Here is a 12,845-nt window from a genome sequence, read left to right as displayed (position 1 = left end):
AACTAACAATTCCTAATTTTTCTGTAACAGATATGGATAACTAGGTAATTATATATATGTATATCAGTTGCTATTCAAGTGCTCAAGACTCACTTCCTCATTTGTTTATTTTAATTCATATCAGTAACAAGCCAAGGGTCTTGCACCTTCAAGGCAGTCACTCTGTCCTTGGCCCACACCCCAGCCTATTGTTTTCTTATGACCCTGCTGCCAGTTAAGGCATATCGTGGTAGGACTCGTATGAGAACTGACTTGAATGAGTTCAAGGGCTCATGGACTTGCAGTTAATAAAAAGCCATCCACGAGCAGCATCTACAGACGTGGGAAACAGTGCACTTCCCATTCCCCTTCAGTCTGGCTATACAGACAGACTACACAGAGTCGGGCTTTTAGCAGTCTAGTTGAGGAGGCAGAACTAACACACATAGAGTTTCTCTGTGTAGCAGCCTTGGCTGTCCTGGAACTTGCTTTGTAGACCAGGCTAGCTTTGAACTCTTAAGATCTGCCTGCCACTGCCTCCTGAGTACTGGGGTTAAAGGCATGTACCACCATGCCTGGCTTATGAGACATTGTTTTTAATAAACCATATTATACTCATTTAATTAAGTCAAAGGTGTGTGGATTAGGATTATTAAGCAAGAGCCTCTGGTGTCTGTTGCTATAACTACCACCGGCTAGGTGATTTGTAAAGCAAAGGTTTCTTTAGTTTATGGTCTGGACACTATGAAGAATAGTATAGCACCGGCGTCCGCTCGGCATCTGGTAGAGCTTTCTTGCTGCACCATAACATGGCAGAGGGCATCACAAAGTGAGAGGGTCTGCTAACTCAGGGATCTCTCATAAGACTGGTAGCAGCATGAGAATGGGCCTTGTGGTTAGAGTCCATCTGATGTTTACTATCTCCCAAAGGCCCAGTCTCCAAATACTAACATGTGAAATCAGAAATTAAGTTTCCAACACGTGAACTATTTTTGTTGTTATTTTGATTTCTTGAGACGATATCTTGCCATAGTCCAAGCTGACCACAAATTCTAAATTGTCCTATCTCAGCCTCCTAAATGCTGGGGTTGCAGGTGTGTGCTGTATACCTGGCTACTGGCACTGGAACTGTTAAGAGGCGCATTCCAACTATAGCAGAAGGATCTAGGACTACACCTTAAAGTATGGACAAAATTCAGACCAGTAGTTAAAAGCTGATATGGAATGGTCTTTCAAAAAATAAGGTGAAGTGCTTTTAGGTGTGCATAATGCCTTGGCCACCTGGTCCTTAATGTATAGTCCTTCATTTAGGTCACCAGTGCACATTTTGGAGAGAGTGAGATAAGACTTGGGTAACTGGGCTGATCACTTTTAACCTCAGTCTCATCAGTAAGATAGGAATAACTAGAGTATCTTTCTCTGGAAATTTTTGTTATGGTTGATGGGTTCTTCTGTGAAGCGCTGTGAAGAGTGGCTAGCTAAAGAAATGCTGTAGAAGTGTTTGCTGCTGCGTACATAACCGTCTGGGTGACCACCACAGTCCCTGTCTTCATTCTCCATCTAGGAGCTGTTTGAAACCTTAGCACAAGGCCCAGCAGGCTGTACATCTGACAGAAGTCAAAGATGGGAGAGCGGGGCCCCTCAGCTCAGCCCTGAAGCTGTCTCCATGCTCTGGAATCTTCTGAAGCAAGCCCCCGGGCCAGCCCAGGCCCTGTTGGAGCTGCTGCTTGAGGAACGCCACAGTGCCAGTCTCTGTCATAGTTCTCTGCAGAAATCCCTGCTGGACCTCATCCGAAAGGCCTTGCAGACCCTGCGGGACCCTGCCTCTCAGCCCGCTGGGGTGACCGACGCTGTCTGTGGAGCCCTTCAGGCTCTGTGTTGCACTGCTGAGCTACCAGAGGGCGAATGGCACGTCCTATGTGAGGAGCTGTTGGAGACCTGCAGAACTGAGGGCAGTCCCCTGAAGGAGGAATGGCTACTTGGTTGCCTGTTGCACAAGGCTGGACGGAGCCTACTGTCCCTCTATGGCCACACCTATGCAGAGAAGGTGGCAGAAAGGCCACCAAAGGCCTCACTTTCAGGAAAAGGTATGTTCTTTCACCATTTCTCTTTTTTTTTTTTTTTTTTTTTTTTTTTATTAACTTGAGTATTTCTTATATACATTTCAAGTGTTATTCCCTTTCCCGGTTTCCGGGCAAACATCCCCCTCCCCCCTCCCCTTCCTTATGGGTGTTCCCTTCCCAACCCTCCCCCCATTGTCGCCCTCCCCCCAACAGTCTAGTTCAATGGGGGTTCAGTCTTAGCAGGACCCAGGGCTTCCCCTTCCACTGGTGCTCTTACTAGGATATTCATTGCTACATATGAGGTCAGAGTCCAGGGTCAGCCCATGTATAGTCTTTAGGTAGTGGCTTAGTCCCTGGAAGCTCTGGTTGCTTGGCATTGTTGTACATATGGGGTCTCGAGCCCCTTCAAGATCTTCCAGTTCTTTCTCTGATTCCTTCAACGGGGGTCCTATTCTCAGTTCAGTGGTTTGCTGCTGGCATTCGCCTCTGTATTTGCTGTATTCTGGCTGTGTCTCTCAGGAGCGATCTACATCCAGCTCCTGTCGGTCTGCACTTCTTTGCTTCATCCATCTTGTTAATTGGGTGGCTGTATATGTATGGGCCACATGTGGGGCAGGCTCTGAATGGGTGTTCCTTCAGTCTTTCTACTTGGGTAATTTCAATCTCCCCAGCCCTTCTGAAACTCGGGACTAACTGTTGTTGTACTTGCTTGTTGTCTAAGACAAGAGAGGCTAAGCCAAAATATGTAGAGTATTTCATAATTGTTTGTCTGTCGGTTTCTTTTTTTGTTTGTTTGCTTGATTAAATCAGAGCTTAAAAAAAATAACAGGAAGCCAGTTGGTGGTAGTGCAGGCCTTTAATCCCAGCAGCCAGAACAGAGGCAAACAGAGCTTTGTGAGGTTGAGGTCAGCATGGTCTACAGATCGAGTTCCAGAAGAGCTTTTTGGTCTCAGAAAAACTACTAATACTAATAATAACAACAACAATAAATAATAACAATAACAATAAAAGAGAAAAGAGCTTTGCAGAAGCTGCTAAGAGGAATGAAGCATCTTTAGGATAAAGTGTAAACTATTGGATTTAGCTTTTCACAAGAGTCTACTCTTGGGCCAGAAAGATCAGTGGGTAAAGATGCTTGCCACACTAGCCCAGTAATCTGAGTTTGATCCCCGTAATCCATATAAAAGTGGAAGGAAAAAATAGATTCCACAACATTGTCCTCTGACCTCCATAATATACACATACACACACACACACACACACACACACACACACACACACATCATCATCATCATCAATCATCATCATCATCATCATCACCACCATCATAGTAATTTGTTTTTAGGTTTTGGGTGTTTTATTGGGCTTTTTTTGGTTTGATTTGGTTTTAGCTTTTTGGTTTTTTTTCAAGACAGGATTTCTCTGTGTAGCCTTGGCTATCATGGAGCTCACTCTGTAGACCAGGCTGGCTTCAAACTCACAGAGATCACCTGCCTCTCCCTCCCTAGTGCTGGGATTGATGGCGTGCACCACCACTGCCTGACTAATAAATTTCAATAAAGCCGCGCGCCTAGCCTCACGTGGCTTGGTCTTCATTGTGGGCTGTAGCATAAGAAAAGGGAGTTTGCCTGGTAACCTTTCTGCTGTGATGTTCCATCTCCCCAGATCATCCTGATCCTGAGCGGGCGATGCTGGCCCTGTTCTCCACTCCTGACCCAGCCCACGCGTGGAAAATGGCCTTTTTCTACTGCCTGAGTAACAACAAACACTTCCTGGAGCAGATCCTTGTGAGTTGAGCTTAATTGCTGTCCATCGTAGAAGAACCCAGAACTCTCTCCCACTTATGTATTCAACTCCTACAATCTAATTAGCGACAAACCCTCTGGTTGTCATCCTGCAGCCCCTAGAGAGAGACCTCTAAGGATCAGTTCTGTTCATGATGGATGCTGTAGTCACTTTCATTCTGTTGGACCTTTGGTAGGAAGTAAGATGTTAGCTGTGTGTCGGCTCTCTGGAGGATGTAGAAAGCAAAGGCCATGGCAGCCATGCTAGGTCTAGCTGCCAGGGATGTTTAACTCCTAACTCTCACCTTCCCGATTACAACTGAACTTTATTTATGAATCCCATCTTGTAAGCCATGTACTATGTGAAGAGACGGGGTTATAACAGAAGTCTGTCCCTCGCTTCAAATTGCTTAGCACGCTGTGCTTTGGGGACATTCATTTTTATGTAACCAACTATTTGTGTCATTATCAGCATCCCATCCTAAGGAAGCTGGAAGTCATCCTTTCCCGTTCAGGTAGCCACCTATGGTGACCTTTGGCTTGCAGGTAACGGCACTGACCCTGTTGAAAGAGGAAGATTTCCCAAGCCTTGGATACCTGCTTGATAGAGAATTCAGGCCTCTCAGTCACCTGCTCGTGCTCCTGGGCTGGACACACTGCCAGAGCCTTGAATCAGCTAAGAGACTACTCCAGACTCTCTACAGGAACCAGGTACCTCATTCAGCACCTCAGGGTGCTCCAGAAGCGAATACCATGGAGCTTTGGGCCTACACAGAGATCAGTCTCTAGTCAGCCAGTGTCTGATGCCAGGTGTCTAAGTCAGCATGTTTCTTCTACGTTGACATAGGACCAAGGCCATGATGAGCTTCTCAGGGATGCCTGTGAAGGATTGTGGGCTCACTTAGAAGTCTTGGAGTGGTGTGTACAGCAGAGCAGGTATGTACCTGAGAAGTCATTCCCTTCCTACCCTACCTGAGGCAGACTCAATCCTGTGCTCCATTTCTGAGAAAGGAAAATTGATACTGTTAGCCAGGCAGGAATAATTGTTAAACTAGGAGTTAGGGAAAACATAATGACCACGTTCCACTTGCAACCATTGTGCCACAGCCAGAGGCTAACTCAGAGTCTGACAGAACAACAGCTCACAGTCCCTAGACGTGTACTACAACGCACTGTTCCGAGCCCCTCAGAAGATAATCAGTCCTCACAGCATTCCAGTGGAGGAGACGCCAACGAGATTCTCACTTTAAACATGGGACCCTCGTGGCCGCTCACTCTTATAATCTCAGTACCTGGGAAGCAGAAGCAGGCTGGTCTCTCTGAATTCACAGGCAGCCCATTCTACATAGCAGGTTCCAGAAAAGCAAAGGTTACCTAGTGAGACCATGCCTCAAAAAACACAATCACCCCCCAAAAAGGTGAGGTACTGAAGCCCAGAACTGTTAAATAATCTGCACAGAGTTATACAGCAAGTAAATTATCATCCATATTCTTAGCCATACATTTTTCTGGGTCATATTTTATTCAACCTATGTTCATTGGATGTATATGAAACCCTGTATTTTCCTAGTAACTTAGCCCAGATCTGAGCTTCCCTTTAGTACTTTGTTCATCTCACCCATGCTCATAAAGTAGTCAGAGGGGTGAGCAGGGAGGGGTCCTTACTCAAAGAAAGGCAAAGAAACTTATTTCAGAGCTACAGAGCAAGTAGAACTTAGGAACTTGTGTCATCTAAGACACCACTGAGCAGGAAGGTTCTTCCTCCATCCTTTCTAGACAAGTATCTAACTTGGTGGATTCAGTTCCCTCCAAGTGAATAAATGTCATTTTTTTTCCTAGACCTATGAAAGATAGTTTGAGAAAGTGAAACCTGAAGTATTACAGGTCAGAGAAGGACAGACTTGTCCTCTGCCAGGCAACATTATAAACGGCCTCCCTCCCCACCCTCTCATTGTTCCCTTCCAACAGCCTCATACCAAAGAGAGAGCTCTTGTGTCACTTACATGGTGGAGACAGCCACTCAGTGCTCTACTCTCTCCATCACCTTACAAACCTTCCAGCCCTCAGGGAGGAAGAAGTCCTCAAGCTGTTACAGAAGGTGCCAACCAAGGACCTCCAGGGAGAGCATGGTAAGCTGGCCAGGATTCCCTCTGAAGAGTCTCTCACATGACTCTCGAAGTATGAGATGAGTCTAGGCATGGTTGCCAGGATACCCGGTAGGCAGTTGGTCCAGCAGGTATCCTTCGAAGTATTGGTGTTCCCCAAGTCTGATTAGATAGTGGCATCCCTCCCCTCTGCCACGGAGGTGTAGAGAATCCTGTGGACATGATCCCATTGTCACCCTGTGGAGTCATGGCAGGACCAACTAGAGTGTCAGTGAAGCCATGCTATGAAATGCCATCTGCATTCTCAGCTCTGTGGAAATCCTTGGTGCGTGGACTCATAAACTTCCTCACGGCACATTTGCGCCTCCTTTGGACTCTGTTGAATAGAACAAGAAGTTTGGAGGAAAGGCTTGCCAGAAACAAAAACACTGCATTTTAACCTTTGTTTTTTGTTTTTTTGTTTTGTTTCCTGAAAAATCAAGACCCCATCTTTCTCCTTGCTATCTAAAAGTATCGCCATAGTGCGTCACATTCCGCTACACAGGTCAGATGAGAACAGATGTCTCCAGCAGGAAGATGTTGCTTTCATTTACTTTCCAAAAAAATCTGCCACAAGCCAGTGTCACCACAAACCGTTGTCACCACGTTCCTCCCCCCCCAAACCCCACTAGCATTCCCACCCAGAAAGATGGGCAACTCGTTTAGCAAATTCCACCTACCCCAAATAGAATTCTGATTCACACCTATAGGCAAGTGCAAAAAGCTTCCAAGGATGTATTTGAGATCTGGCCCCTGAACCCACTGAGATGTACTTGGAGCTTGGGACTTAAACTTAAGAAGGAACAGCAATAGGACCATGGCTAGGGTACAACCACATGAGGGAGAAGATAGGGCCCAGGCAGTGGCGGCCATGCATCCTATAGAGGAAGACTGAGAGGGAAACGAAAGCACAGACGACAAAGCTGGGGTTGACCAGGGGAAAGGCCTGGAGGGTTGCAGGTCAGACAGGCAGCAGGGTAAGAACCAGGTCAACCCTCTTTGCTTCAGCCGTACTTGCTGCTGTCTGAAAAGGTTACCTCTGAACCTTTGTTTCTATGCTTCAGATACCCATGATGCCTCAGTCCCTGAACACCTGAGCCAGTGTCAGAGCTTGACCCTCTACCAAGGCTTCTGTGCCATGAAGTATGCGGTCTACGCCCTCTGTGTGAACTCACATCAGCACTCTCAGTGTCCGGACTGCAGAGACAGTGCCTCCTCTGAGGAGCTGGCCTTGGTGGAGCCAGGCAGGGATTCTCTCCCTTCCCCAGGTACAGAGCTTCCCTGCCCCTGGCATGTGCAGACACCTTCCCCAGTGACTGCTTTGTGTGGTTCTCACCTTCTTCCTTGATTTGAAAATGCTCAGGAATAATTATATACATTTGTTAACCTCTGCATCAGAAGGACCTGTTTACATCTTGATGGGTCTTATTCTGATCATCTAGCATAGTATGTGCCAAATGTTTTCTTTTGTAGTAGACACCATAGTGAGAATAGCATTTCAGAGGTTGAAGAGCTGACCCTGTGGTTGAATGGAGGTGGTGCACACCTTTAATCCCAGCACTCAGAAGGCAGAGGCAGGTGGATTTCTTCTGCCTTTGAGGCTAGCCTGGTCTACACAGTGAGTTCAAGGACAGCCAGGGATGCACAGAGAAACCCTGTCTCAAAAACAACAACACAACAAAATAAAACAAAAAGCACTAACTGGGCTGGAGAGATGGCTCAGTGGTTAAGAGCACTGACTGCTCTTCCAGAGGTCCTGAGTTCAAATCCCAGCAACTACGTGGTGGCTAACATCCATCTGTAATGGGATCTGATGCCCTCTTCTGGTGTGTCAAAGGCAGCCGCAGTGTGCTCACATACAATAAATAAATATTAAAAAAAAAAAGCACTGGCTGCTCTTTCAGAGTCAAATTTCAGTTCCCAGCACACATGACAGTGTTTAACTGTCTGTAACTGTTGTAGTCCCATGGGATCCAGTGCCCTCTTCTGATGTACAGATGTGCATGCCAACAAAGCACCCACATACATAAAATACATAAATACATAGATCATTTAAAAAATAGAAGACCTCTCTCTCTCTCTCTCTCTCTCTCTCTCTCTCCTCACGTGCTCTTTCTCTCATTCTCTTCCTTCTCTCTCCCCATGGTGACTTCCCTGGCTTCTATCCTTGGGGTCAGTGAACTTGCCTGAGAGCATCTTCCCAGTAAACCTGTCTATGTATGTAAAATAATAACAATAATAATAACAATAATAATAATATTTCTTATCAACTCTGGTATAAACATGGGAATGCAGTGTATGTCTTTATGTATGTATGCATTAATGTATGTGAGATATAAATCAAAGCTTAGTATTAGGAAGCAGCACTCCAAGTGGAACAGACTTACGATTCTTTCTCCTTCCTTCCTTCCTTCCCTCCTTCCCTTCTTCCTTCCTAAGTCATACTGTGTGGTCAGTCCAAATGGAAACTGATGCAGCCTAGTCTGGTCTCTAACTCTGAAGCCTCCAAACACTGGGATCGCAGGCATGAACTACCAAGCTTCGCTCTACTTCCCCTCCTTCTCCCCCTCCCCCTCCTTCTCTTGTTTTAATTTTTTTTTAGATTATTTTTAATATATGTGGGTGTTTTGCCTGCATGTAGCTCTGTTACTATGCACATGCCTGGGGCCCACAGAGGCCAGAAAACAGCTTCAGCCCTCCTTAGAACTGGAGATGCGGAGGTCGTAAACCATCTCTACAGATGTAGGGTTTTAAACCCAGATCCTCTAGAAAGCAGCCGTGCTCTTAACCACTGAACCTTCAGCCCCTTCTTTTTTAGGGAAGTTTCATTCTGTAGCTCAGGCTGGCCTTGAACTTGTGGCAACCCTCCTGCCTCAGCCTTCAGAATGCTGGGATCAGAATTGCACCACCACATTCTTGTGGGATAAGAGACCTAGGCAGCCTGAGATCCTCTTTAAGCATCATGGGAAGTTAAAGTAGAATTGAGGGATAAGGAGTCCATGTTCTTTAATCCGTAGAGCTGAAATACGGAGCATTTGCCGTAGATGAGGAAGTTTAGGAACAGAAGCACCGCATTGTTCAGTAGGCTGTGCTTTCTAACGTCGCTCTCCCTGGTCTCTTCCTCATCTGTCCTTAGGTGCTTCACATCTCTTCCCAACATACCTGGCCAGGTGCCGACAGTATTTACAGCGCATCCCCGACTCTCTGTGCCTGGAAATTCTCGAAAACATCTTCTCGTTGCTCCTCATTACCTCCGCCGACCTTCACCCCGAGCCTCACCTGCCAGAGGACTATGCCGAGGACGATGACATCGAGGGGAAAGGCCCTTGGGGTTTGTGGTCTCCATCAGAGAGCCCTCAGCACATAGCTGCAACTGAGAGGAGGTCAGAGCGGGCTTCCATGGGACCCAGGGACCTTGCTCCTACAGGGCCAGGCTGTCCAAAGGGAGAACCGAAAGACAATTCACCAGGGCCTCACACACACAGCTTTTTGGACCTGAAGCACTTTACCAGTAGCCTGAGTGGATTCCTGGCTGACGAGTTTGCAATAGGAGCTTTCCTCAGCCTTATTCAGGAGCAGCTCAATGAGCTCAACAGCCACAGGACTCCCGAGGAGACAGAACTACTGGAAGACCAGAGCTGTTGGGCAGCCAGAGATGGACTGCAGGGCCGCCTGCACAGGTTCTCAAAGGTTCTCTCCGAGGCACAGTGGCGGTACAAAGTGGTTACAAGCAACCAGAGCTCAGGTGAGAGGAGGGGTCAGAACTAGAACGTCTAGAAAGTAGGAAAGGAGAAAGCCCCAGCAGTGTGGGCAAGGGGCAGGCATGTGGGAACCACACACCCTCATCCAGGGCATATGACATGGCAGCCCAGGGCACTGCTGCAAACCTTAATGAAGATTGCCCCACCTGGTTCCTCAAGATCAAACCTGGTCACAGTGCCTATGTTTGCTGTTTCAGAAGAGCAACCTTCCCGAAGATATCGGCCCACTGCCAAGAGGCATTCTAGTCTCCGCCGAGGTCGTAGGACCAGAAGGACCCGGGCAGGTGATCTAAAGAATTCTCTTCTCAGGCCTTGTTCCCAGTCACCTGACAAAGAGGCATACGCATGCTTGTCGTCTGTTCTTTTAGGCAGAGCATATGGTCAAAAATACAAAAGCATCATCCCACTCCACGTCAGGCCTTAACAGTTTCCTACATAGCCATGCAGAAACACAACATGCCTATCCTTTCACATATTCCCAAGCACACGAGCGTGCACACACGCACACCTGCACACACACGCACACACACCTGCACACGCGCACACACACACACCTGTACACACACACACCTGCGCACACACACACACACCTGCACATGCACACACACCTGCACACACACACACGTACACACACCTGCACACACACACACACACCTGCACATGCACACACACACACACCTGCACACACACACCTGCATGCGCACACACACACACACACACACACCTGCACACACACACCTGCACACACCTGCACACACACACACCTGCACACACACACGTACACACCTACACACACACACCTGCACACACACACACCTGCACACACACATACACACACCTGCACACACACATGTACACACACCTGCACACACACACACACATGCACACACACATACACACATGCACACACACACACAGAATGTAAACACTCTGAGTAGGGCAAGGCTGACATGAGAGAAACCTGGGAAACTGCGTGGTGGTGTCACACAGCTCTGATGCTTCTCAGGTGATTGGTTTGAGACACAGGCAGAGTCTGTGTCCACCCGAGTCACACAACCCGAGCATATGCACCCCATTTCCTTTTCTCCACAGCTGACTCTACCCATGGGGCTGCCTCAACAGGGGACCAAGGGGATAACCTTGGTGGATGACACAGCCTCCATGAGGCCACACTAGGCCAGACAGCCTCCATTGGCACTGAGGACACTGAAACTGAGCAGATTCTCCCCGCTGGGCTTTGAATCAAGCGGCTTCTGCAGGCCACAGGCTACACTGTATTTCCTCCCTTTTCATATCTGAAGACACATCCTCTGTGTCAGAAATGTCATGACCTCCTTGTGCCCCATTGTTTCCTGGTCATGATAGTTGTGCCTTTGTTTGACCAAACTGTGGATAGTGCTTAGTCTTTAGATGTTGCTCACATGTTCCTAGGACTCTTAAGATCCCACATGGTAAAAGCCATTGGTATAAACTGCCACCCAGAGAGTTCTGGAACCGCATCATACCCACCCTCCATCCTGAGTCAACCTTTAGCCTAGTCTAGGCTGATCTTGGCTTGTAGTCTGACTCTGCACTTTGTACACTACATGGAGTTGCTGACTAAGTGTTTGATCTCTTACCTCTAGATGGCCGGGAACGAGGCTCCAACCCTTCCCTGGAAGGTACAAGTAGTGAGCTGAGCACAAGTACTTCAGGTGTGTGCGTCCCAGCCAGCTGCTACCTATAGACTGCTTGCCCTGGTGCACTCCTGCCACGCCCTGTGGTATAACACTAGAACTGAAGCTTTGTTCGAGGTTTATTCTTGCAGATAGCAGCAGAAGTCAGCTGGGGAAGGGGAAAAGGCTCCCTCAGTTCAGTTATCCAGCAATGAGAAGAAGGGGACTGTTCAAGGGAGGTAGTTGGTCCTTATATCCTAAGACGGCAGTAAATGTTTAGTCTTTGTTAATGGGGTCATGACTGGCAGTTATTTAGGGAGAGAAAGAAGAGAAGGGCTTCATTAAGAAGCTCTTTCTAACCCAGGTAGTGGCGGTGCATGCCTTTAATCCCAGCACTCGGGAGGCGGGGGCAGTTGGATCTCTGTAAGTTTAAGGACAGCCTGGACTACAGAGTGAGTTCTAGAACAGCCAGGGCCACACAGAGAAACCCTGTCTTGAGTAAACAGCAATAATAGCAGAAGTCATTTACAAATCTTTTAGAGAAAACATAGGAATATGGAGAGAGATGACAACTAGTTTTTTGCCCCATAATGTCTCCAACTTTCGTACACCCAACAGAAGGGAGTCTGAGTGCTGTGTCTGGGCAGGTGGAGGCAGACAACCGGTTTCAGCCCCAACCTCAGAGTTCGATCATCCCTATGATGTTCTCCCCGCCAGAGTCTCTGCTGGCATCCTGCATCCTCAGGGGGAACTTTGCAGAAGCCCATCAGGTAAGCAGAGCCACACCTCATCATGGTAAAGCCTGCTGAGTGAGCCCCTAACTGGCTGTCACATCCCGCCTCAGGGAAAGCTAAATGTATGTGACACCAAAAGTACCTGGGCGTGCTCGCAGGATGTCCCGCTGAGCAAAAGAAATGGAAAGGAATTTGTAAGTGTTCGGGCCCTGTGTTCAGTACTGCAGGCTTAGAGACATTGAGTTATTTGTGTTCCTAATAGAAGTCGTATGTTAATAAAATAAAATACCCACAATCTCACTATCTCATAGCTGTGAAACTTTTGTTTTTTTCTTCATACTTCTGTGAACATATCTGTATTTTTATATAGTTAAAAATCAGATGGGGTTGGGGATTTGGTTGAGTGGTAGAGCGCTTGCCTAGCAAGTGCAAGGCCCTGGGTTCAGTCCCCAGCTCTGAAAAAAAAAAAGAAAAAAAAAATCAGAGCTGGTCATGGTAATGCACACCTTTAATCTCCACACAAGGGAGATAGAGGTAGTTGGATCTCTGAGTTTGAGGCCAGCCTGGTCTACAGAGCAAGTTCTAGGACAACCAGGGCTACATAAAGAAACCCTGTCTTGAAAAAAATCACTTCTGGTAATAAATAGAATGACAGTTCATTCACCACACAGCATAGAAGTAGCAAACTGGAGAGCTCTGGTATGTAAGGAAATTAGCAGTCAAAA

At 47.3% G+C, this 12,845-nt stretch overlaps 1 protein-coding gene across 3 annotated transcripts in view; it reads left to right on the top strand.

Moving 5' to 3' along the window:
- Zfyve26 (zinc finger FYVE-type containing 26) overlaps positions 1 to 12,845 on the top strand; it is a 63,571-nt gene that overhangs the window by 6,987 nt on the left and 43,739 nt on the right. For 2 of the 3 annotated variants that reach the window (XM_087553274.1, XM_087553273.1), the window contains exons 5-14: positions 1,544 to 2,066; positions 3,708 to 3,829; positions 4,373 to 4,537; positions 4,674 to 4,762; positions 5,795 to 5,955; positions 7,035 to 7,238; positions 9,107 to 9,715; positions 9,929 to 10,015; positions 11,357 to 11,425; positions 12,005 to 12,156. In XM_087553274.1, the coding sequence (XP_087409400.1) occupies positions 1,544 to 2,066; positions 3,708 to 3,829; positions 4,373 to 4,537; positions 4,674 to 4,762; positions 5,795 to 5,955; positions 7,035 to 7,238; positions 9,107 to 9,715; positions 9,929 to 10,015; positions 11,357 to 11,425; positions 12,005 to 12,156 (2,181 nt within the window). 3 annotated transcript variants of the gene reach the window in all.

Source organism: Rattus norvegicus, chromosome 6 (assembly GCF_021556685.1).
Source record: "Rattus norvegicus strain SHRSP/BbbUtx chromosome 6, alternate assembly SHRSP_T2T, whole genome shotgun sequence".
NCBI classification, from domain to species: domain Eukaryota; kingdom Metazoa; phylum Chordata; class Mammalia; order Rodentia; family Muridae; genus Rattus; species Rattus norvegicus.
This window is presented reverse-complemented; position numbering and strand designations above follow the sequence as displayed.